The sequence below is a fragment of the Pipra filicauda genome, unplaced genomic scaffold (assembly GCF_003945595.2).
Source record: "Pipra filicauda isolate LSUMZ 115617 unplaced genomic scaffold, ASM394559v2 scaffold175_size1500280_pilon, whole genome shotgun sequence".
Taxonomy (NCBI): Eukaryota; Metazoa; Chordata; class Aves; order Passeriformes; family Pipridae; genus Pipra; species Pipra filicauda.
The window spans coordinates 702,235-727,950 of record NW_024104273.1 but is presented as its reverse complement, the minus strand read 5'-3'; the positions used below and the strand labels follow the sequence as shown (position 1 = coordinate 727,950).

Below are 25,716 nucleotides of genomic sequence, written 5' to 3'. Positions count from 1 at the left end.
TATCAATTTAATTAAACAATATCAGCAGTATAATCTCTTCATCCTTAACCCTCTGAATACAGAATGTATGACCCAACCTTACTTCCCAGCTCCAGCAGGATCCAGAAAGCCCTCATTTGAACAGATAGCATAACATCATAGAAGAACCAAAGTATCAGCCTCAGAGAAGAGAGTATCAGCACCAAAAGACAAAGCAGCAACAGAGTGGTATAAACACATAAAGGGTATGGCTATGTTCAAATAAATAGCCTAAAATAAAAAAAAAAAGTATTCACATTTGGCTATCGTTTTTCATTACAATGCACTGTCGCATTTTATTTAGTATATTCGGTGCATTTTCTTCATTCAAATAAAATCCAGTAAAGTATTCTCCTGATATTCTTCCCATACTCTAGGGGATAAAAGTCATTGCATTTCAGATAAAGAAACACCTTTTACTGTAGGTAAGCTCACAGCTACTATCTCCTTACACAACTGTAATTGCATAAAGGAAGTGACAGGTACTTTAAACACTCCACTTACTGTATCTATATGGAATATCACACTTGCAATGGATTGGAGGAAACTTGGTAGCTGATACAGATGGTCATCTATTGTTTCTGCTTCAGTGAGGTACATTTGCTTACAACGCTGAAGGAGCTCCACATACATGTTGTCCACATCCTTAGAATGTATAGCTTTACAGGGCTTATAGAGAGGAAATAAAATATTGATTCAGCAAATATATGCTGTAGCACCAAAAAACCCAGCCAAGTCTTTCCTGAACCATAATAAGAACAATATTTTAAATTTTTCCAGGAACTCAACACATCTGAATAAATTAACTTTATTCTACTTGCTACACATATGAGCAACACTGTACTTGCAAAGAACTAAAATAATAGTTCACTAATGCAGTGCAATTTACTGTAAAAGTATTTGAACGTCCAGTGACTGGAATTTCAAATACAGCATGAAATACCTGAAGCTTGGCTGTAAATACCTTAAATACAGCATTATGGATGCTAATACTTACTTATATTTTGAACTAGCTGCACTAAAGTAATAAGTGGCTTACCTTAATGTGGCTTAACCAATTATCATTGACAGGCTACTACTATTTAACATTTAACCCAGCAGTCAAAATTCTGAACTTTCATTGTTATAGGGTTTCTACAGAGGCTAAAGACAACTCCTAACTAATGGATAAGTGGAAAGCATCCCAAACAATATTAGAGGGTATGTAATAAAGCTCACACATTTCTATAGAATGATTTGTAAATCACAGCATGAGCTAGCTCAAAAAGCAGCCTTTGTGGAAAGGAACCAGGAACCAGGTTACAAGCAAGAACTGTGCTAGGGAATTTACCATGGAAAAAGAATGGACTGATTTAGGTAACAGCTGAATATGTGAGTTAGCTTAAAGGTTGAATCTAGTCTGTCTAAAAACATGCCGACAAAATTAAGGCTATCCATTTATCACTTGTAGAACTTCAAGATTATTTTAGCAATTAGACAATAAAAGAAATATTCTGCCTTGAAACTGAATCAAGCTTGAACACAAGTTTAGTGATACAGTCACTGCTTGCAGTAGGACCAAGACTCTGCTTCCTCACAACCTAGTATCTGATGCTTGGCCAAGACTTAACCTAAACACACTAACAACTATTAGTGAGTCTAAACATATTAAAGATTTATAGGTATTGGAGCATTAAATTCGTTAAAAATTGCAGTATTATCCTATGACTGTTTTTACATTATGCAATTTTAATTTCTTGAGTTCAGTAATAGGTTTTTTTAATAGGGTTCTTTCAACTCAGTCATTTGAAATACTTTGTTTTTTCTGGAAATAATACCCTGAACTCAATTCCTTTCTATCTCATATCACATAAGAGGAAGACTAGGTTTGAACAAAGCACATGAAAAATTCTACAAAACAAATGTATTCTGTTTGAAAGGTAGTAAAATAGAAAGGATTCAGCCAGTAACCAGCCATTTCATCACATTTCCTAACCTTCTCTAAATAATACTTGAGATTATTTAACATAATTTTTGCTTTGAGAGAGAAAAAAAAAGTGTCCAGAACAATGTTATATGAAAGTTGGGGTACCACCATCAAGTACAGAGGTCGCAGGTACATGAATACCACCCTTCCTTTATCGAATTTTGACTTCATCGTTATATTCCCATTTCAACTGACTGTTGACAAAAATTGGAAGTTGGTTCCTAATGGTGCTCTCTGACAAACATACCTGCCCTCTACATATGTATGTAAGCATGGTTTTGTTTGTTGTTTTTCAATTGGGCTTGTGTTTTGTTTTGTTGGTTTTTTTTAATTTATAGGTGTTTCACAAACTGCCTCCTAGTGTCCTGCAGCCAGCAGCACATTTTGGCTATTTGACTGATTCCTGCTCTGTAGGAAACATCCGAACTACTTTCAGAGCAAAGCTGGCCTGGATTCTATCATTTAAAAGCAGATAGAGATAAAGAAGTATTGTCTGTACCTAAGCAATTAAGCACATCCTTAAGTTTTGTGACAGCTGTACAGGAAGCTCCTGTTTTTCCACTTCAGAAATTGTGCACAAGAAGTAACTATAACCCTCACTGCTAAGTGCTCCCACTAAATTCAGTGTGTGTTCCAGTAACTTTCAACCAAGGTATTTTAAAATGTCGTTAACTAAGCTCAACACTTTGTCCAGAAACAGCAGCATTCCCTACTAAATGAGCTGTGTAAAATCGTGAAAGAATGTCTATGAATCCTAACTTCAAGTACATTCAGTAAGCTCCTTCATCAGAATAACTTTTCTGCACATACTGCTGCAAAAAGCCCATATCCACGAATGGCAATGGACAATTCTTTGCTGCTCGAATCCATTCTTCTGATGATTCCGTAGAACTGCTCCATGAAGAACTGCAATTTGTCCATGTGTAGCCCTGCATCTTTACCTACCATTAAAGAAATCTGTAAAGGAGATACAAACATTTCAGCACTTCCAGAAATATTACAAAAACTCACAAAAATGTACAGTAAGTCTTACAAGATATTGTAGCACAAAGCACTTCAAACAAAATAATTATTTATTAGACAGATTTGTTGAACTTTCGAGCACCAAATATTCCCACTACTTAAACAAATTTGAGTTTGCTTTAGACTCAGAGATCCCAGTGAAGTTACAACACCTGATTGAGGAACGAATCCAGTGCAGAATGACTGGCTTTCTTCAGTTCCTGATGCGTGTGGCCACACCATTTACACATCACTTCATAGAGGGAGACATAGTTGTCCAGGAGCAAGGCACCAAACTGAGCAGCATGCCAGCTGAACAGCTGTAAACCAGCTGCAATTTAAAAACAATTCTCATTAAAAACCAGACTTACATTCTCCTTTACAAAACCAGCACAGGCTATAAAGTCCATGATAGGATTTCAGGTAGCTACAACCAACATGGTTGGAGGATATAAAACGTATTCCTCTAGCCACTACAGTATCAGTATCCAAACATTAAGAATTTAAGCATAAAAACAACTCTCCAAAATCCTCTACACCATTATGCAAAGTACAGCTGTGTTCTGAAGTAATTTACATTAACAGTGAAAATAAAGGGATTTTATTGGTCATAAATAATAATACTTGATTGCACAATTCAGAAGGATGTGGTTTCTGTTGTAAGGACATTTGCACAAGCCCGCTCCTCTGCCAAACTGTGATGCAGATAAATAAGGAATTCAGATTACAGGTAATTTCACTACCCCAAATACAAGCATAAATGAAATTTCAAGATCCTTAATGAATTAATTGGGGGCAGACTATCTTTAAAGGGAGTTTTACTATCCACAGTTACCACGGGCCTAGTACTCAAACCTTACGTTTTTGCAATTTCTGCATAAGCCACTCACATTTCACAGGCCAATTTCTAATCTTCCAAATTTTTTTCCCCACTCTTTTTCTCCTTCTTCCAGTGAAATTTTTCTTCCTATTTTTAGTTTTAACCCAATCCCCTATCTCTTCTTTTCTTCTAATTACCCATACTCCTCTTATTTCTACTCCTACCGTGATTCCTTTCTCATATCACAGTTCTGCATTACTCCAGAGGGGCAAATGGCACCAAGTGCAATGGTGCTATTTATAAGCTGATGAGACCTTGCCTAGTTTAACCTCTTGTTAAACTCTTTAAATTTCAACTTAAAGTACTCTGGTGTTCCTCTGTGACCAGCTTAGGAGATTGAATACTAGAGCCACCTGAACAGAGCCAGTGAAGAATAAACAATTCCAGACAGAAGACACCATTGCATGTATCCACCTCAGCACAAATTGAAATAATTTACAGTCTTACCTAGAGGTACTGCATATCGCCTCTGATCAACCTGTAATATCAGAAAAGGTTTGTCATATATGATTTACTCTTCATCAGGGCTAATTCATTTACGCTGAACAATTAGCACATGGTAGATTTACCTGTGGGTTGATTGCTTTCATTGCAAAATCAAAAATCTCCTTTGCAGTCTGAGGATCTGTGAAACAATCCAATGGTGAGTATTGCACTATTGACATACAAGAAGTAGAGTGAAGACAAAGATATTTTTATCCAAAGCTTGGTATGAAGAAGCAATATTGGAAAGTCTTACATAACTGATTTTAAGAGACATTCCTGAAACACTCCTTAAATTTGATAAAAAACTGTGCATCTCTATTAACTGATTTTTTGAATACCCATATTATAACAGACATGTCTGTTGTAACAGAAACACATCTTTATGTAAACTGCATTCCAGCTTCAATGTGCCTCTCAAGGCTGCCCAATATCTGGTCAGAAAACAGCACTGCAAACATTTAATGTATAGAAACATATCGATGAAGCCACTTCCTACAACGACAGGGACCACGTATTGTGCATAAAACATCTACCAGTAGGGAAATTTTCACTTGGTATTTACACTGAGAAATGGTGCTACTTTTTGGCTGTATAGCAATTAAAAGTATAACTGTCTGTTCAACTGTACCAAAATGTGTAACTGTCTTTCTTACAGAAAAAGAACATACCTTCGTCCACAGATTTGGTGAAGTTGCACATGAGTGCAACCAGTCCCCTCAGACATCCTGCTACAACAGGTAGCTTGGGTCCTCTTGTAGCAGATGTCATCTGAAAAAAATATAAAAAAAAATATCCTCAAGCTAATATTAATTTACACCAAGAAGTGCAGACAACTTTATAAGCACCCAACTCTACAAACATAACGCCACAGAAACATCTCCTACCCAGAAGTTTCATATCATTTGAAAGGAAGCATAAGCAATCCTTTGAAAAGCATGTAACATGTTCCACCAAGACCAACCATAGCAAAACGTAGATAACACGCACTAATGTCTTAGAAGTACTTAAAACTCCAGAATAGTAGAAAGTAAAGTTCAGCAAAACTGTGAAATTTACCTCATGTGCAAGGACTTTGTAGCTAGTAGAGAACAAATCAGAAACTATCAATGCATGGCAATATAACGTTTCTTCGGGAATGATCACCACGTGCTATCTTTTCTCACAGTAAACTGGTTAACTTGTTGTCACTGATGGCCTTGAAATTTTACTTTGAAAGCTCCTCAGAACCAGAAACTACAAACTTTAACAGTCCTTGAGAAAGCATGTTTGATTTTCCAGTAAAATCCCCACAAATTGTACTAGTGTACGACAGTATATCATATATTACAACAGTATTTCAACGTACAGGAAAAAACCCCAAAGCAATGCAAGAGTCCGAAAAGAAAATTCAGTCATACCTGTGTTTTAAGCTCTCCCAAATAAGCTCGGAACAGTTTATCAGAGTTGTTAATCATGTCACTAGGCTGGACTTCTCCCAAAACTCCCAAAAGCTCATAAATCTTCTCCAGTACTAGAAAGTAATTTATAATTATTAATTACTGAAATAATTACTCTGACATTTCCATCAAAATTCCTACGTAACTTGCAACTATGAGGAAACCATCCCTGATGGTTTAATTGAAGATTTTTGTGCGGTAAAGACAGGTCATTATAACATACATACATACATATATATACATACATATATATACACACTACAATGTGAGATGCATCCTCCTCTCACATCAATAAATCAAACACATTTACTATTTTTAAACATAGCTCAGAAAACTGATTAATAAAGGCCATATCCACCGAGGAAGCATTTGCTACTAATCCAAGTCTGCTGCTGGCCTTGAAGTTTTACTGTGACTTTTAAGTGCCATGGGGTTAAGGCCAACAGCAAGCAGAAATTTCTAGGCTTGAAATCAGACTGGAGGATTCTACATAGGCACAGCAAGTTTTGTGTCAAGATTTCAGCTGTAACTAGCCAAGACAATCAAACTAGAGCTCATAGTAGTCTGCCCAAGATCATAAATAACATAATTAGGCAAGGTGGGAAATCATGAGTTCACACTAGGGGTGACCAATGCAGGAACTATAACACTAAAACTGCAGCTTTGAGGACAAGACTGGTCAGGGTTAGAACATGGTTACAAAGAGTTTTAGAGTCATACAAACATTTAGGTGGCAATGTACCTCTAAGATCATGAAGTCCAACCATTAACCCAGCACTGCCAAGCCTACCACTAAACCGTATCCCTAAACACCACATCTCCATATCTTTCAAACATCTCCAGGGATGGTGACTCCACCACTTCCCTGGGCAGCCTACTCCAATGCCTGACCACCCCTTCTGTGAATTAATTTTTCCTAATATCCAATCTAAACCTCCCGTGGTGCAACTCACGGCCATTTCCTCTTGTCCTCCCGTTAGTTGCCAGGAGGAAGAGACCGACCCCTACCTTCCTACAACCTCCATTCAGATAGTTGTAGAGTGATAAAGGTCCTCCCTGAGCTTCCTTTTCTTCAGGCTAAACAACCCCAGTTCCCTCAGCCGGCTGTCAGTCAGCACCCTGAGCAACTGAGCTGGAGCTGACATGAACTTCTACAGGAATGGGCAGTCTCTGCTTTTGCTAAGAGCACCCACTGGAGGAACCAGCACTACTCATAAGGCTCAAAGTTATAAGGGTATGTGTCTGTGTGTGTGTATACTTATAAACCAGGCACAAGAGTAACTTCAAAGGTTCAACTACACCAGGTTAGCACTTAACCTGGGGAAAAAATTAAACCTAAGAATCTAGCAAAGCTAAGTTGGTTACTGACAAGAAAGCTGGAATTACTTTCAGGATTTAGGCATTCAGGATCTAATTATAATAGGTAAGACATGAAAATACTTTTTGTTGGGAATCCTAAGCCAGATCTATGCTTAAATTCAGTATGAACTGCCACCACTGAATGCAACTATATGATTTCTTCCTAATGTTAGGTCATACATACATACAGGTCTGCTAAGAAGCAGCTAACTCCTTGGCCATGATCAGAAGACCTGAACAAATTTCACTACTACCTTTTTACATTTTTAAACACACTTGCCATGGGAATAACAACTATACATTTCCATGGGGTATAATCCAACAAAAACTGAATGTAAATAAAACATAGAAAACTGCCAGAAAAACTAAAGCCTACCTGTATCAGGAATTTTACTTTTTGTACCAAGCTCCCCATAAAATTTATTAAATATCTCCCCAACCTTCATTTCTTCCATCAGACAGGAACATCGTAAACTTTGGAGCAACTAAGATAGAAAAAAAAAGGAAAAAAAGAAAATTCAGGAGAAGCATTAATATCACTAACACAATACTACTTGGTCTAAATAAAAATACAGTTCATACACGTTCCTTCAGCTTAAGAACGAAAGTATGCTAGTCAATGAAAGAGATTTAAGGTGATCGAGCCAGGTAAGATTAACAGTACGAAATCTACTTTAACAATAAACTACCTTGCTAAATGTGCATAAATACAAAATTTTTAACTTTAAAATATAATTTATTTTTATTTATATATATATACATATACACACATGCACCTCACAAGAGCACAGGCTTAGCAAGTCCGCAATATCTTTTATCATATTGTATTTATCTCCCCGCTGGTATAAAGCCAATCAAATTCACAGAACTGACTCCGAATAACTCAGAAGGGATGGGGTTTTTTCTCATAAACAAAACTAAGTAAGAGCAAAAGCATTTGCAAAACAAGAGTCTAATGCATTCCAAGGAAGCACATTGTAAAATTATGCAGTAACTAAACTTCTAAAAAAAAAGTCTGTCTTCTCCACACCTTTCACATACACTAATATATTAAAATATTACATATAATACATATATTAAAGAATACAATTGAACTGCAAAATTTCTCCTTAAATAACTGTAATTAACTGAGAGATCTGCAACTGCCCCCAAAACAACTGTGTCTTGCTCTAGCAGATGAAGGAATGATGCGCTTACATCCTAAGCAACCTACTGGAGAATACTGAAGACAATCTGTTGTTAAGACATATCTCTTTCCAACATCTAAATATTACACTATCACTATTCTCTTGCTACTGCAGATTACGGATTTTCTGATATAGGATAACTGTAGCAATACAACAGATTTTCTACTGTTTTCTAGAAACAAGAGAGGTTTAAAAAATGCATTTTACCTTCATCAGAAGTTCCAGTGCTGCAACTTTACATTTTGCTGCTCTCTCTTTTGTATAGACACTAAGACAAGTTTGCTACATAGGAAAGAAAATGGAGATTAAATTACTTGTAAGTAAAGAAGGAAACTCAAAGATAACGCATATTCATCTACCTCTCTAAAGTATCTGTTGCTCACAAGTTCACGGTTTTTTAAAAAAGACTAAAACAGGCCCCGAAGTGGCCTGACTGACAACATTGCAGCACTGTCTGACATAATAACAAATCCCAACTCCAGCAAAGAAATTGCAGTTTCTGAAGTAAAAGGCAAACACAGCACATTCTCCCCCCCTAATGTACTGTCATTTCTTACAGTAAGTAGCTATTAATTTGAGATCAGAAACTTCGGTGGTGCGGTCAAGCATTTCTGTGCGAAGCAATGCAGAGCTCTTCAGCACTCCAGACTCAATGAACCTCATTTTTAGAGTTACTGTAATTACCACTAATTTCTGCATAACAACTTTGCAGGAGAAATTTTTAAAAAATTGATATTTAAAATTAACCACCACCTCTAGAAACAAGCTCAGTTTGTGTAAATTAGAAGTTATAACTATTACTTTCAATGTCAATAAGTAATTTTCAGACTCAACACCTATTAAGTTCTATTAAAAAAAGTTAATAAAATTAAGTCTATAATTAAAGAAACCATTCCACACTTTTCTGCGGTATGAATTACACTTCATGTCAACCAAGTTATTTCAGGTCTAACAAGAACAGTAGAGATGGGAGGCGTGCAAGATAGCTAAGAATCTCTTATGGTATGAGCTCCACCTGAATTGTTTCAACCACCTGGCAAAGGCCTTTATGAAACAACTTTCCTTTACCTACCTTAATATTACAGGCATAGGGATGAACTTTGTCACCAGCTTTTTCCATAAAGACGCAAAGAAACTTCAACGCTTCTTCCCTGCAATCTCTAAACTGACAGTTTAAAACAAAACAAAAAAATTAAAGCATATAATAAGTTGTTCACTCAGCACTATCTCAACACTGCTTTAACAATTAAAGTTTACCAACTCACCTCCTCGATGCTGAGGGATCTGTGGATAAAGACGAGTAAGCCATGCTCTTGGGAGAACACCAGGGACAGGTGCAGCGCTACAAAACAAAGGAAGCATCAAGTGGCTGGTTTCCTTGCTGGGGCAGGGAGGGCTGCACAACACCCAGCCCATCCCCGGGGGCTGCAGGTGCCTTAACGCCTCAGGCACGACTGATGGTTGTCACCAAAAAAACCGCAACACAGTGCGAGTGTCACCGACCTCCCCAGGGCCTCGGGTCCAGGGCTTGCGCCAGTGCCCTCGCACTTGAGCCTGCCCCTGCTAGGGGCCGAGGGGAAGCCGACCTGGGGGCAGCTCAGAGAGGGGCGCGCATGAAGTGCTTTTACTCGGGTAAATAGTTATCTGGGGCAAGAGACCGCCCCTCCCTCGGAATACACCTTTTTTGCCACAGCAGTAACACGAAGTGTGGAGTGAAGCGCCGTGGCCGCCCCGCAGTTCCGCCGCCCCGGTGTGTGTGTCCCCGGCACCACCGAGCCCCCCCAAGCCGAGCACTCGCTGTCCGACTCCAGCGCGGGGGCGGCCGCCCCAAACCCCACTCAAACCCCCTCGCCGGCACCCCCCGAGGGGCCGGGCCCGCGGGCGCACCCTGCTCGCCGCTGTCCAGGCTGGTGAGGCAGGTCTCGGCCAGGCTGCGGAGCAGGCTGTACCCGTGCAGGGCATCGCCGGGCTGCAGGCAGCGGTGCAGCTGGAGCAGGTACTGCCGCACCCCGGCCATGCCGACCCGGCAGCTCCCGGAGCGCGGCGCGGAAGCGGGCGGGAGGGCACCGCCCCCGGGAGCATCCAACGCAGCCAAGAGGGGGGACACGGACTGCCGAGCGCGGGGGGGCAGGAGAATCCTCAGCTAGAGCATTCCGGGAGGGAGGAATGAGGGGTGGTGGCAGGGAAGGGCGTTTCGGGGCATCTTTGTGTATCTCGTCGCAGGATGGACTCAGGACACACATTTAACACCACAGAATGGGTAAGGCTGGGAGGGACCACAGTGGGTCATCTGGTCCAACCCCTCTGCTCAAGCAAGGTTATCCCAAAGCATAGGATTGTGTCTAGACAGTTGTTGAGGATCTTTAGGGAGGGAAACTCCACCACCTCTCTGGGCAATCTGTTGCACTGCACAGTATCTCACACAATAAACAAGTTCCTCCTCATATTCAGGTGGAACTTCATGTGCATCAGTTTCTGCCCGTTGCCTTATCCTACTGCTTGGCACCACCAAGAATGGCCTGGCTCCACCCTCTTGACACCTCTCAAGTCATTTCTTCTCAAGGCTGAACAGGTCCAGCTCCCTCAGCCTTTCCTCGTAAGAGAGATGCTACAGTCCCTTAAGCATCTCAGTCGCCCTCCGCTGGATCCGCTCCAGGAGCTCCCTGTCCCTCGTACTGAGGAGCCCAGAACGGGATGCGGTAATATCGGATACAGTGGTGGTTCCCCCTCTGCTCAGAATGGGCCGCTCCGACCTCCCCGCGCCTCCCTGCAGCGCTAGTTTTGCCGCGAAATTCGGCCCGGTGCGGGCAGTTCCACTCTGGACTGAGGGGGGTGGGCCATGTGGCAGTCCTGAGGGCAGCCTCCCTATCGTAGCACAAATAGTATCCTGCCTTATACTTCTCTCTCTACTGTTGCAGGTCAAGCAAGGCGCGGCCCTCACCTCGCGGGTTCGGAGGGTTTATCTCCTTCCTCCTTTCCTTCTCCCGTCCGCATCCCCCCTTTCTGCCTCCGTTGGGTGCTCCTGTTGCGATCGCGCCTCGCCATTGGCCAGAAAGCCCGCGAGAGCCGCGCACGCCGCAGGCTTCGGCGCGGAGGGTCTCGGTGTCTCTGTGCCCGCTGAGGGGGGAGGGGGCGCTGGGCGGGGGGCGCTGCCGGAGAGGGAGGGACAGGGAGGGAAACCCTCCGGTCTGGGATCGGGGCTCGGCGGGTGGCGGGGCGCCCGCCGCGCTCATCCTTCTCGCCGACTACCCGCAGGTAGGACCGCCGCGGGAGCCGCAGCAGCGCCATGTCGTCTCCGGCTTCCACCCCCAGCCGCCGCCGCGGCAAGCGCGGCAGGGGCAGCAACCCCCCGACTCGTAAGTGGCGGGAAGGGGCTGGCGGGGCGGGGACCGCGGGGAGCGGGCTGCCCGCCGCGCCCCGGGAGTGTTTTCCCGGCGCCTCCGCTTCGGTCCGCCTGGTGCGGCGGCCCGGCCATTGTAATGCCGGCCCCGGGTCCGCTTGTGTCTTGCAGCGCAAGATGTTCGCTCTCCTCCTTCCCAGAAGCGGCGGGCGGACGACTCCACCTCCACCGGGGACCTGCAGCCCCTGCCCACGTCGCCGGCCGCCGACGTGCAGAGCCCCGGCGCCGCCGACGCGCTGTTCTCCAGCCCCCCTCAGTTCCGCCACTCCGGTACGCTGGGCTGGGGCCGCTCTGGGGCTGCGCTGGCCGCCCTGATGCAGCCTGGGAGCTGCCTGCGCTGCTCTGTGGCGAGCTGGTACACAGAATGGACCTGGCTGGAAAATACTTGAGGAGAAAATTAGTGTTGTCTGAAGTTTCTCATTTGACTTTAGCGTATTAGGCACTACAGAAGCTCAGTCAGCGTCAGGGGTGCAGATCGCTGTTGTAGCTTCCAGTTATCATGGGAGTATTATCGGCGATTATACCTTAATTTTTTTCTCTCATGTATTTCTAGAAATAATAAAGCTATTACTGCAGAAAGAATTAGGTTGCTAGCCATAAAAAGCTTTACTTGCTTTTATATATAGGATCGTTTTCAATTCCAGTAGCTTTTAATTGTGTCACTTGCTTTACAGCCTCCAAAATACTGAAAAATGTGTTTAATCTAAAATGCTGTATGTTTTTATTCTTGAACACCAATGTAGTTTTAAATTGCAGTCCTGCTCAAAAGTTTTCTAGTGAAGCTTTACTAGCACTTGGGATCTTTGAGATGTTAATGCAAAGAGAAGTTCTAGATAGACTTGCAACACCTTTATTGTTTGTTTTGACAAAACACTGGAATTGATGCCACTCATTTTATGACAGTAGACTTAAAAGAACTATGAGACAAATGCAGAGACTGAATTTTAGTCTTCTCTCAGTGTAAAATGCCTTGATAATCACTACAAAACACTTCCCTTTATAGCTATTCCTCTTGACTTCGATATCAGTTCACCTTTGACTTACGGCACACCAAGCTCCAGGGTAGAGGGTACTCCACGAAGCGGTGTCCGAGGAACTCCCGTTAGGCAGAGGCCAGATCTTGGGTCTGCCCGTAAAGCCAGACAAGTTGATTTACACTCAGATGGGGTAAGTATATGTCTCAGATCTTGTATCTGACAACTTCTTTTTAAAGACGTACCCATATTTGCATATGCTCAATTTGTTTCCATGCAGCTGGCTGAGGATATAGTAGCAACCAAGCAATCTCTTGGACAAAGGCTTGTTATTTGGGGAACCGATGTTAATGTAGCCTCATGCAAAGAAAAATTCCAGGTAGGTTAACAACCTGCTTTTCTTTTTTTTTAAATAAGAAGCTAGTTTGACTTAAATATTAGTTGAATCTGATACAAAGTAAGCGTTTCTACTACTTATTCTGCTTATCTTTCCTGTCTGTCTCCCTGTTACCCCTAACATTTAGAGATTTCTTCAGCGCTTTATCGATCCACTAGATAAAGAGGATGAAGACATTGGCTTGGATCTTAATGAGCCACGCTATATGCAGCGACTTCAAGAGGTACTTGTAAGGCACTGAAATCTAACTTTTCTTTTTCAGTCTTGCATGCCATTGAGCTAAAGATTTCTAAACTCCCTTGTAGATTAATATTGTTGGGGAACCATTCCTGAACGTAAACTGTGATCATCTAAGATCGTTTGATGAAAATCTCTACAGGCAACTGATCTGCTACCCTCAGGTGAAGTAGTGCACTTGTTTTCTGGCTTTCAAGTGGCCCTTTCATATTTTTGGGGCTTAATATGTTTGTTAAAATGCAATGTGTACTTTGTATATTCGGTGCCATCTCAGTGGCTTCTTTATTTTACTTAATATAAAATGTCTCATATCATAGTAGTTGATCATGGATATAGTGGGTGCCTCATGCATGCAAAGTTAACCAGTGATCTGCAATATCTAGTCTTGTGCTTCCCTCCTTCCCCTTGCAATTCTGAAGTAAATTAATAAATCCAGTCTGAACAGCAGGTTTTCTGTTACATAGGAAAATGCTCAGATGGCGTAACTTTGTGTCTGATCAGCAGCACATAAAATGCTTTATGCAAAATTACTTCACCCTGTGATTATTTTTTTTTAATTTGTAAGCTTAACTGTTTTTAACAATTTTATACAGGAAGTTATCCCAACATTTGACATGGCTGCCAATGAGATATTTTTTGATCGTTACCCTGATTCAATACTAGAACATCAAATTCAAGTAAGGCCATATAATGCATTGAAGACTAGGAATATGAGAAGTCTAAACCCTGAAGGTAAACTCTTTGCTTACCATGTCAGAAAAGGATCTTAAGAGATTTATATATTCTTAATGAATGCTAGCCTAGAATTACATTGAGACCATATAAAACTACTTGTGGTCCATGCAGACCAGTGTCTTCTGTTCATATTTCTGTTTCAGAAACAAATACTTTAGAGCCTGTATGCAGAATGATCTATTCATAAAGGAAATCTATCATCAGCTACTCAGGTTCTTAGTTCTGCAAGTGCAAAGAATTCTTTCTTTTGTGTAAATACTCCTGTAAATTAGAATATTTGTACTATGCATTTATGATTCTTTTTGCTTTTTCTGAAAGAAAATACAAGTAGATAACTGAATGTCTACCTCCTGCCTAAAAACTAATCTAACATGAAATTTTGAAGGTTATTTAAATTTTAGGAATATGAAGTCATGACAAGAGTCTCTATAATTTTGTAGACATTGATCAACTCATCACCATCAGTGGCATGGTCATCAGAAGCTCTCAGTTAATTCCTGAGATGCAGGAAGCATTCTTTAAATGCCAGGTTTGCGCTTTCACCACCAGAGTAGAAATCGATCGTGGCAGGATTGCTGAACCATCAGTGTGCAAGAACTGTAACACAACGCACAGTATGGCATTGATTCACAATCGATCCATGTTCTCTGACAAGCAGATGGTATGTTGGCTTAGTAGTGGCTAAATGAAACAGTTTTTATTTTTTTTCTCCTCCACCCTCCTAAAATCATCAGTAGTATGAATTATGTATCTTGTGACTGAATGTTTTGGAAAGCGAAAGTGTTTTGGAACATGAAAGTGGGTGAAAAAACTTAGTGAAATGGTAAATCTGCTTTGGAGAAGAAATGCATTAAAAGGATGAAAAGAAGTATGTACACTTCTTAATGTTTGTACGTGGAAGCCCCTTTATATATAATATGTCCCTTTTTATCTAGACTAGATGAGCCTTGTATGTAACAGCATTTTAGCCACACCAGCAATCAGCAGAATTCTCATTTTCGTCATGTCTTTTGACATCAATCAGTAATCAGTTTTGCGGTTTGGGTGGGGATATGTTGTTCTTCAGCAATGTTCCTCATTCAAATGATGCTGAAGACTGTGCCAATACAAAAATCTTTGGTCTGCTCTGTGGAAAAGCTTTGGGTTTTTGAAACTGAAACTTAAGTGGTTTTTCTTTTTCTTTTGCTAGATCAAACTGCAGGAGTCTCCTGAAGATATGCCAGCTGGGCAGACCCCACATACGGTTGTGCTGTTTGCTCACAATGACCTTGTTGATAAAGTGCAGCCAGGTGACAGAGTTAATGTCACAGGTAAAATTTGGTTTGAGTATTTGCATCCTTCTTTTTCACTGATCATAACTATCTCTAAAGGGACCTGATGGGATGCACCTGCAAGAGCTGGGAGCTGGATACTTTCTTTGTAAGGCCAGTCAATCTTTGAAAAGTCACGATGACTGGCTGAGATCCTGGAAAAAAGCCAATGTCACTCTCTAGAGTCAGGAGGAGACCTGGGGAACTGCAAGTCAGTCAGCCTCATCTTGACCCCTGGGGAAGGTGATAGAGCTAATAATCCTGGAAACTTTTTCTAACTGGGACAGTGTTGTGGTGCGCCGTCAGCAAACTTCTTGTAGACAGAAACAAAACTGGAAGGAAGCAGTGCTTGACAGACCACATGGCTGTGGTCCCAAGAGCCTCCTGGGCTGCATTAGGAGTATTGCCAGCAGGTTGGGGGAGTACTGGGTCCAGCTGTAGGGTCTCCTAGTGCAAGGGAGACATGAACATACAGGAGTGAATTTGCAAAGGGCGGCGATCATGACAGGAACCTCTGTCATACACGGAAAGGCTGAGAAAGCTGGGACTGCTCAGCCTCAAGAATAGAAGGCTCGGGGATTTTAGGAGTGTGTTTTTAAGTACCTGATTGGTGTGGGTGGGGGGGTGGTAGTGTCAAGAAGGCAAAGCCACACTCTTCTTAGCGATGCCCAGTGGCATGCAGAGGGCACAAGGTGAAATACAGGAAATTCCAGTTTAAAAAGGTAAAAATAAGAACTTTTTTACTGTTTGGGTGGTCATGCCCTGGCACGTGTTGCCTAGAGAGGCTGTGTGGAGTCTCCATCCTTAAAGGTACCGAAAATCTGACTGGACACAGCCTTTGGCACCTGTTCCAGCTGACTCCAGTTTGAGTCCATGGTTGTATTAGGCAGTCTCCAGCTTGTCTGACCTTGATGATTCAGTCATTCTGAAACTGTAGGTGAAGAAGAGGCAGTATCTGAAATAGTGTCTGCAGTCAGGAGAGTGATAATGTAGAGTAGGTCTTGTGATACTGCAACCACATTTTATAAACCACTTTGCTTTAAAAGAACTGCTGTACTGCTAGCTGCTTGAGATGTAGAAAGCTGCTAAAAAACCCTTCAAAACGGGGGAAAGGCTGATTAGACACTGGAACAGGAATTTTGAATGCATCAAGCCTTAATTTTCTTTCAAAAAATGTTTAAGTGTTTTTATTGTTGAGAACACTTTTGGTACGAATGTTAAACACATACATGTACCTGCAAATACAGGGTCTAGATGACTTAAATATGTTCCATTGCCTTCTGTATGACTTATACTGAGAAATAAACTGACCAAAGTATTTAGGCTGTTTTGAAAACCTGTACTCTTCAAGGGAACTTATAAAATTTGTTTGGGGTTGGGATTATCATAGTTCTCCATATCTAATGCTGCGATTAAAAATTGTTTTAGGTATCTACCGGGCAGTCCCAATTCGAGTTAATCCACGTGTCAGCAGTGTACAATCCGTGTATAAGACCCACATTGATGTCATACACTACCGCAAGACAGATTCAAAACGCTTGCATGGTGTCGATGAGGAAACGGAGCAAAAAATGTTTACAGAGGAACGTGTGAAAATTCTCAAAGAGCTTTCTAAAAAAGCAGACATATATGAGAGACTTTCTTTAGCACTGGCTCCAAGTATCTATGAGCATGAAGATATCAAAAAGGTAAAAGAATTTATTTTTCTCTTGTAAGACGTGTATTTGTATGTCAGTATTTTGTATGTGAGTATATTTGTAATTATTGTTTGTTCTAAAAATACCCTGAAGCTTAGAAATTCAAAAAACTGTATCTTGAGCAGTCTTAAAATCATAGAATCATAGAATCGATTGGGTTGGAAAAGACCTCCGAGATCATCGAGTCCAACCCTTGGTCCAAATCCAGTCCATTTACTAGATCATGGCACTCAGTGCCACGTCCAATCTGCGTTTAAAAATCTCCAGGGATGGTGAATCCACCACCTCTCTGGGCAGCCCATTCCAATGCCTGATTACTCTCTCTGTAAAGAATTTTCTCCTGATATCCAACTTAAATTTCCCCTGGCGGAGCTTAAGCCCGTGCCCCCTTGTCCTATTGCTGAGTGCCTGAGAGAAGAGACCAACCCCCACCTGGCTAGAACTTCCCTTCAGGTAGTTATAGACGGTGATGAGGTCACCTCTGAGCCTCCTCTTCTCCAGGCTAAACAACCCCAGCTCCCTCAGCCTCTCCCCATAGGACTTATGCTCCAGTCCCTTCACCAGCCTTGTTGCTCTTCTCTGGACCCGCTCCAGCACCTCAATATCCTTTCTGAACTGAGGGGCCCAGAACTGAACACAATACTCAAGGTGTGGCCTCACCAACGCAGAGTACAGGGGAAGGATCACTTCCCTGCTCCTGCTGGCCACGCTATTTTTGATACAGGACAAGATCCCATTGGCCTTCTTGGCCACCTGGGCACACTGTTGGCTCATGTTGAGCTTCCTGTCAATTAGTACCCCCAGGTCCCTTTCTGCCTGGCTGCTTTCCAGCCACTCTGTGCCCAGCCTGTAGCGCTGCAGGGGGTTGTTGTGGCCAAAGTGCAGGACCCGGCACTTGGCTTTATTGAACTTCATCCCATTGGAATCAGCCCATCTCTCCAGTCTATCCAGATCCCTCTGCAGAGCCCTCCTGCCTTCCAGCAGGTCGACACTCCCTCCCAGTTTGGTGTCATCAGCAAATTTGCTGATGATGGACTCAATCCCCTCATCTAAATCATCAATAAAGATATTAAACAGGACTGGACCCAACACAGACCCCTGGGGAACACCACTGGTGACCGGCCGCCAGCTGGATGCAGCTCCATTCACCAGCACTCTCTGGGCCCGACCCTCCAGCCAGCTCCTAATCCAGGAGAGGATACACTTGTCCAAGCCATGGGCTACCAGCTTTTCCAGGAGTATATTATGGGAGACAGTGTCAAAGGCCTTACTGAAGTCAAATGTTATGGTCTTGTCAGGATTAGAGGTTGATTCTAAGTGTATTTTAATTCTTTCCATGGTATTAAGGAGTGCTAATTAGAGGAAAGATATTGAAAAGGTAGGAAGGCAACAGAATGGGGAAAACTTAATTGCAGGAGGCATCTTGGACATTTCATAAATGTTCAGATTACTGATGATCAAAGAAAAATAAGTAGCTGTAACATAGTAAGTGCTTGCTCACAAGAGAACACTAGCTTTAAAATGGCATTTGATTGAATTATGGGGTGTCAAAACATTTACTTAGATATATCCAAGAATGGACTGTTCTAATAAAGTGTTCAACTGAGGTACTACAACATCATTGCAAAAACTGTAATTAGTAGCAGGTCTCAAGGCATTATCAGGCATCAAACAATCCTTTTCAAGTATATTTCTTTGGGATTTTTTTATAGATTTATACATTATCATAGTTCACAGGTTTCTGAAAGTTGAATTCAAAACCATACTATAATTTTCTGCTGGAATGGAAATACAGTAATGATTATTCCATTTGTTGATACCTTCTTGACACACTAATAAGGCACATCAAGTCTAGTGACTGGTGGAGTTGAGGAAAGCTGAGGACCCTTCATCAAGGGAGATTCTTTAGGTTGCAACCTGAAGGTTCTTTATAATTACTGATCGTGTTTTACTGACTGCTTCAAGTTGCTTTAAGTGAATGAGAACAGAACTAATGCTCACTCCATGCCTCCACAAGGTTTCTCTGCTGTAAGAAGTTGTGCAGAGGCTTTAAATTAGATAGTGTATGGTTCTCCTTGCTGTTTCCAGCCATCATTGTCACTGATTAGCACTTCTTTTCATTGACTTTCTAGTATATATATCCTGCTAGAGGAAAAAAAATGCAGAAAGAATACTGGGAAATTGTGAAATTTTAATCTAGTAAAGTTGAAAAGGAAAAAACAAATCCTTCTTGATAATTCTGGCTAATAAAATTACAAGCATGTATTTATAACTAATAATTCCAGTACTTTCAAAATACTGGAAGGTAGTTACTTTAATTTCTTCACTAACACTGGAAGTATAAGCTTACTTTAGGAAATATAAAGGAGGAAGTGTTGGTAAAGTCCAATGAAATAAGAGACCTTAGACTACACCTTTATGAGCAAGAAAAGAACTCTAATGTTGTGAATGCAGTAAAGCAGTTTGCCTGAAAAGAAAATGATAAATGGAACTTTTCTAATGATTTGAAATAGTACTTTGGTCCTAGATTAAACATAGCCTTAGGGAAAACAATAGTCTATTCTTCCTTCTGTATTGTCAGCAGAATTTCTTGTCAGATTTTTTGATTACCTAAGTTTTGGAACAGATTTGGAACTAATCTAATTTCAGACTTCAATTAGAAGCTGAGTTTGTAGGACCTAGCAGTTTAACTATATGTTTGCAATGAACTGGAATTGAGGATGTCTATAAAGAATGAACCCTTTTAAAAGATATCTAAAACCAGTTTCAAGTGTTTCGTTTCATGTCTGAGTTGTGGTAATTTTAGTACTATTTTGGTTTATTAGAGGTTTCAGTTGAACAGTTGAATAGCTAACAGAGCAAATCCAAGACATGATGTTTTGATTTTTATAGGGTATCCTGCTTCAGCTTTTTGGGGGATCAAGAAAGGATTTTACTCACACAGGAAGAGGCAATTTTCGTGCAGAGATCAACATTCTTCTCTGTGGTGATCCTGGTACTAGCAAATCACAGCTGCTCCAGTATGTGTATAACTTGGTTCCTCGAGGCCAGTATACTTCTGGCAAAGGCTCAAGTGCAGTTGGTCTTACTGCATATGTGATGAAGGATCCAGAAACACGGCAACTGGTTCTTCAGACAGGTGCTCTAGTCCTTAGTGACAATGGCATTTGCTGCATCGATGAGTTTGACAAAATGAGTGAAAGCACAAGATCAGTTCTACATGAAGTAATGGAACAACAGACACTCTCCATTGCAAAGGTAAATATTTGTTTAAATCTTTCAGAGCAGACTGAAGTATCCCTAGAGGCTTTTGCTCTTGCTTTACTCAAAAGGCTTTTGCAGTGCAGTTTTTTACTGCAGAACCCATCTAAGAACATTGGTGATCTCATGAAGTTGGGGGGAAAAAGGTTTCGGTGGCACATAGATGCAGCTGGTTTCAGAAGTGTTTTTTCATTTTGACAGGCTGGAATTATTTGCCAACTGAACGCCCGTACGTCTATCCTGGCAGCAGCTAACCCTATAGAATCACAGTGGAATCCGAAAAAGACTACTATTGAAAACATTCAGCTTCCTCATACACTGTTGTCAAGGTACTGAACTCCTGCCTTGCATGTCTCATTTTTAGGAGATGTTTTACTTCCTCTTGTGAAAATGGTTAAATATAGTAGAACAGAACAACTCTGTTGCTTGCAGCATAGTGGAAAACTTTTGTAACACCTATTTTAAATGCTATTCTTACAGCTTCTGTATGAGCAGGGAACTGCTTGTTGGTCTTTGCATGCTGACTTTGAACATCAGGGGTGAGAAGATCTGTAGGATCTCTCTCTTTAATTCTATATTGTTTCATAATCATCTCCTAGAAAAGAGCTGTTCTGAATCTTAAGGTATTGATAACTTCCACAAAAACTCAGGATGCTTTTCTTAGTTTCATAAAGCTTTTAAAACTGAAACACTGATGATCAGGGAAGTTGCAGCAGATGTGGTAGAATCTGAAGATCTGTGCCTGCTTCATACTGCTCTGTAAACTTAGCTGGGGAAGTGGCAATGCTAGCTAGTCATTTGGGCATAGCTGCTGGAGCCACATTTAGTGTCTGCTGACAGAAACTTTAACTATGTTCTGCAATTTTATCTTGTTAGGAATTCCCACACTAACTGCAAATTTGAAGTACACTGATAGTATACGGCATATCCCGAGTACACACGCCTTAGATTTCAATTAAGAGCTACTTAATTTAACCACTTAATAACAGATGGTACCTTAGTGCAGATGTACCGGATGAAACTAGGCTTGAGCAGCGTCTCAATTCCACCTCTTACTGGATTTAATCTTACAAAAATAAATGATTGGCTGGCTAAAAATACATTATTCATGTCTGCTTATAGTTGAGACTAGTTGAATATATTGTTTGCAGAATTATAAACCATTTTCTTCAGGACTAAACTACAAGTGCTTTTTTATTTATGCATTATTTATTTACTTAGGGGGTTTTATATGCATAAAATAATTAGGTACGTGCCATCTTTGCTGTTGCCTTTCAGGACACTTTCTTTAATAGCAGTTTGTTCTGTGCATTTGTTATGTGGGGGGATTTTTTGCTTGTGGCAGGGGTACTTTTTTGGTGTGTGGGTTTCTTTTTAAGAAAATAAAACTGTCAGCCTTGAACATGGAATCTGAATTTTTCGGAATGTACCTCACTTTAAAAATTTCAAGTCCATAAGATGAAAGCAAATCCATTGTGCTGTTCTATACTTTGAGAATTCATGGAAAATTTTCTTTTCAGTTTAATAGAACAGCTTTTATTTAGAGGAGGAATTAGGAATCTGGTAACTCCTACTTGTATTTGTTAAGTCAACCCCTGTAAAAACCAAGTCACCTAAATGACAAGAAGGTCTGCACACTAATGCTGCTTACTTATCCCATTCAGATTTGACTTGATCTTTTTGATGTTGGATCCACGTGATGAAGCTTACGACAGGCGTCTTGCTCGCCATTTGGTTTCACTGTACTACCAAAGTGAAGAGAAGATGGAGGAGGAATACATGGATATGGCAATATTGAGGGATTACATTGCATATGCTCGTAGTTACGTAAATCCCAGATTAAGTGAAGAAGCAAGCCAAGCCCTTATTGAGGTAAAGGAGTTGCTAATAGAATGTTCAGAGTCTTTCCTGACTGGTCAGAAGTGAAATTCCGTAGCGTGTATACTCTCATCTACATACAACTTTTCTGTAAGATCCTGAAAAGTTTTTGAAATCCAACAGCATTTAAAAGGAAAAAGGGATCAGATTAGAACTGATTCTGCACTCTCATGTTTAGCTTTCAGAGGTGTTGGTTTGGTTCCATCACATAAAAAGCATTAAATTCTACTGAAACAAAATAAATGTGTCATTACAGACAGAAGTACTGCTATGTAAGACTAGTCCTGCATTCTTAAAGTGATTCAAAACTTGATTTGTTACCATGGCCTAATTGCTTTATAACAGAAAGAAGTAACGTGATGTGGTTATCCGTCACTACAGAAGAATTGTGAAGGTGCATGAGCAGAAATGCAGGACTTGGAATGGGTTACCAGAATTGTTCATGTTCTGAAATAAGAGGTGTGGGATGAAGTGGATTCTGAAAAAGACCGAATATAACAAGATTTACTGACGTATTTAACAACTGTCTCCTTTTCAGGCATACGTGGACATGAGGAAGATTGGTAGTGGCAGGGGAATGGTTTCTGCATATCCTCGACAGCTTGAGTCCCTGATCCGGCTGGCAGAGGCGCACGCCAAGGTGCGCTTTTCAGAGAAAGTTGAAACAATTGATGTAGAAGAAGCAAGACGCCTCCATCGGGAAGCACTGAAACAGTCTGCTACTGATCCAAGGACTGGAATTGTGGACATATCCATTCTCACTACCGGTTTGTGTTTTCACAGTGGGCTGTTATTGGGCTTTTGTAATTTTCAGAATGTAACTTAACCTGTCCTCAGTTGATTACTAAAAGGCGTTTTCTTTCCTTTTATAAGGAATGAGCGCAACAGCTCGCAAGCGGAAAGAGGAATTGGCTCAAGCCTTAAGGAAGCTTATCCAGTCAAAGGGTAAATCACCGTCTTTGAAGTACCAACAGCTTTTCGATGATCTCCGAGCCCAGTCTGATACAGTAAGTCTCCTGCTTTGTTTTTACCTTTTCATTAATTTTTAAAAGCATGTTTTTCCAAATGAACATTCTTGTCCTCAAATCACATTATGGAGGGAAAGGGAAACATGAACTTTTTCTGTCCGCGTGACTAGAAAGCCAGTTCTACTACAGATACAGCAAATTCAACTCAAATATTTATCTTAAGTTTATTCTGGCTTCTGAATTAGCAAACTCAGCTTCAGGGTTCCAGGTCAGGTTTCCAATTGCAAAAAGAACAAATAAAAATTTAAGAAAAGAAAATAAAAGAAAATTGGTAGAAAGTAAGGAATTTTTACTGTCTTTGAAATATTACCCCATCTTTATTTGATTTACTTCTTTTCTTCAAGGCTGTCACGAAGGAAATGTTCGAAGAAGCACTTCGTGCCTTGGCTGATGATGACTTCTTGACTGTGACTGGAAAGACTGTGAGACTGCTGTGAGTTAACCTATCTGTGGAAGGCCGCTGTCACGACTTCTACTTCGCCTTACTTAAGATAGTGTCAGTCTGCAAGATCTTTGAGATTGGGACTATCATTTGCTATGACAGGCATAGCCTTTCCTTGCCAGCCAACTGTCATGGCTTTACTTTGCCTTACTGTATTGCCAGTCTGCAAAATTTTCAAGATTAGGGCTATCATTTGCTATGACAAGTGCAGTGACAATTAAGTGGCACTTCTGTCATTTCAAGATATTACCGAGGACCTAAAAAATCCTCATCTGAATAATGCTATTTACATTTTAGCTAAATGTAATTACTAATAGGTCAAGTGCTATGTGTTTCTATGAGGTTTTTTAGAACGTGCTATAACCATGTTGCTTGTATTTCCAATTGAATTGTAAAAATTCCTCTAAGTGACTTTTTAGTAAACAGTTTGACTATTAGTATTGCTGTAATCTGAAATAAAGTTATTTGACTTAAAAGGGCTCTTTAGCATTCATTTCAAGTAAAAATTAGCATATCCTGTGCTGAGCACTTTTCAGTCTAGAATTCTTAAATTTTTCAGAAGTTCTTTGTGACAGCATAAAAGGAGCTTTGCTTTTTTCCTTTTTTGTTTGTTTGTGGTTTTGTTTGGTTTTTTTGTTTGCTTTGTTTGACTTGAGTGTACCGTGGAAGTATCCTCAACGTAAAAAAGACAGATTCTACCTGAAACCACATTTCCTTGCTTCAATTTGAAGTATGACTGGATAAATTTGGATGCCCATCTTTGGTGTAATGGTATATGATCAGTTCTGAAAGAACAAGGTCCAGTAGCATGACTGGAAAATCTTGCCACACCGTATCCAGGGTAGATTCTCTCAGCTATGGCACATCAGTAGCTGCTATTTTCACAGATGCATTAGCAGGAGTTCCCAAATTCACTTTGGTACAGACAACACCAGGCTCACCTCACCAGCTCACTTAGCTCTGTTATTCCTGTGTTCTGTGCTACTGCTTCTTAACAGAATGGAAGCAATTTTCCCCAAAAAAGGAGAGGCCCTTAAAACCAATTTTTTCTTGCTGCTGGCTCATTATTTGATCAAGATACTGTTTACCTTTAGTTGAATTTTCACTGATTTGCTTTTTAGTAGAAGGAAGAAACAGTCTAACCTACAGTAAAAATACAGCATATGTTGGAATGATCAAGTTAATCCACAGCCATCTCTCCCCCGTCTTGTTTCTTAGTATGCAAGTCACTATCACCTCATCTTCCTGGGTTTTAGGGACTGGAAGGATGTAGTTCTTCTTGTGCTTTTCTGTAGAGGAAGTCTAGGTTCCCTGACTCAAGTCTTAAAAGTTTGATACAAGTAAGCTTAGATCCCAGGAGCTTGACACTTCTCTTCAAAAGACGTCTGTGAAATAAAATTCCAAACTCCCTTAAATTCCAGGATCATAAATACTCTAATGGCACTTGCCTTGTGAGATGTTATTTTCCTCTCTGCTATGTTATTTATGTATTTTGCTTAGAATACAACAGTCTAATGATGTCTTCCTTCCTTCCCCATTGTACCAAATCTTTAGTTCACAGTTACTATCTGCCTTTTAGGTGAGACTGATACAGTTCTAAGCTTTTTACTTTTTGAAAACATCACTTGCATACTTTTTTCATTGACACTGGTCCCTAAAGTACTACCTCAGTTCATAAACCTTTCTCTCCCCTGTTTTTCTACTCTCATAAGCTATAAGACTGTCCTTCTGAACTACCTGGTACCTTCTCTTGTCAGACAAAACAGCACCAACAAAGTTTCTTAAACATGTTTTTGAGCTGAAGAAAGTTGATATAGTGTTTAAAAAAATAAATATAATGCATCTGACTACATCAGCAACATTCCTTAAAATTGTCTGTCAATATGGAAACTATTACTGTAAGACACAAATTGGTTGTTCATCTACTTGCAAATTTTTAATGCATATTGAATTGTGTAGCCACAATAAAGTGTTATGGGAAATGGAAAGAAGTGTTGTGTGTAAAACAAATTTCAGCTCCCTT

The 25,716-nt window shown here is 40.7% G+C and overlaps 2 protein-coding genes across 3 annotated transcripts in view; one reads left to right on the top strand and one right to left on the bottom strand.

Moving 5' to 3' along the window:
- PRKDC (protein kinase, DNA-activated, catalytic subunit) overlaps positions 1–10,351 on the bottom strand; it is an 82,746-nt gene extending 72,395 nt beyond the window's left edge. For both annotated transcript variants that reach the window (XM_027713843.2, XM_039379760.1), the window contains exons 1-12: positions 10,222–10,351; positions 9,600–9,676; positions 9,407–9,499; positions 8,542–8,616; positions 7,524–7,632; positions 5,750–5,862; positions 5,021–5,120; positions 4,436–4,491; positions 4,314–4,344; positions 3,160–3,317; positions 2,795–2,941; positions 523–687 (exon numbers count right to left, since the gene is read on the bottom strand). In XM_027713843.2, coding sequence (XP_027569644.2) covers positions 523–687; positions 2,795–2,941; positions 3,160–3,317; positions 4,314–4,344; positions 4,436–4,491; positions 5,021–5,120; positions 5,750–5,862; positions 7,524–7,632; positions 8,542–8,616; positions 9,407–9,499; positions 9,600–9,676; positions 10,222–10,351 — 1,254 coding nt within the window. The remainder of the gene's footprint in view (positions 1–522; positions 688–2,794; positions 2,942–3,159; positions 3,318–4,313; positions 4,345–4,435; positions 4,492–5,020; positions 5,121–5,749; positions 5,863–7,523; positions 7,633–8,541; positions 8,617–9,406; positions 9,500–9,599; positions 9,677–10,221) is intronic.
- Positions 10,352–11,590: 1,239 nt separating this feature from the next.
- On the top strand, positions 11,591–25,681 carry MCM4 (minichromosome maintenance complex component 4). Its single transcript, XM_027713864.2, has 16 exons — positions 11,591–11,690; positions 11,846–12,004; positions 12,738–12,901; positions 12,989–13,087; positions 13,233–13,328; positions 13,411–13,506; positions 13,936–14,074; positions 14,518–14,738; positions 15,267–15,387; positions 16,816–17,075; positions 19,977–20,342; positions 20,547–20,674; positions 22,010–22,217; positions 22,762–22,990; positions 23,097–23,230; positions 23,596–25,681. The coding sequence occupies exons 1-16, from the start codon at positions 11,621–11,623 to the stop codon at positions 23,686–23,688; spliced, it is 2,583 nt and encodes an 860-aa protein (XP_027569665.1). The 5' UTR covers positions 11,591–11,620; the 3' UTR covers positions 23,689–25,681.
- The last annotated feature ends 35 nt before the right edge of the window (positions 25,682–25,716 follow it).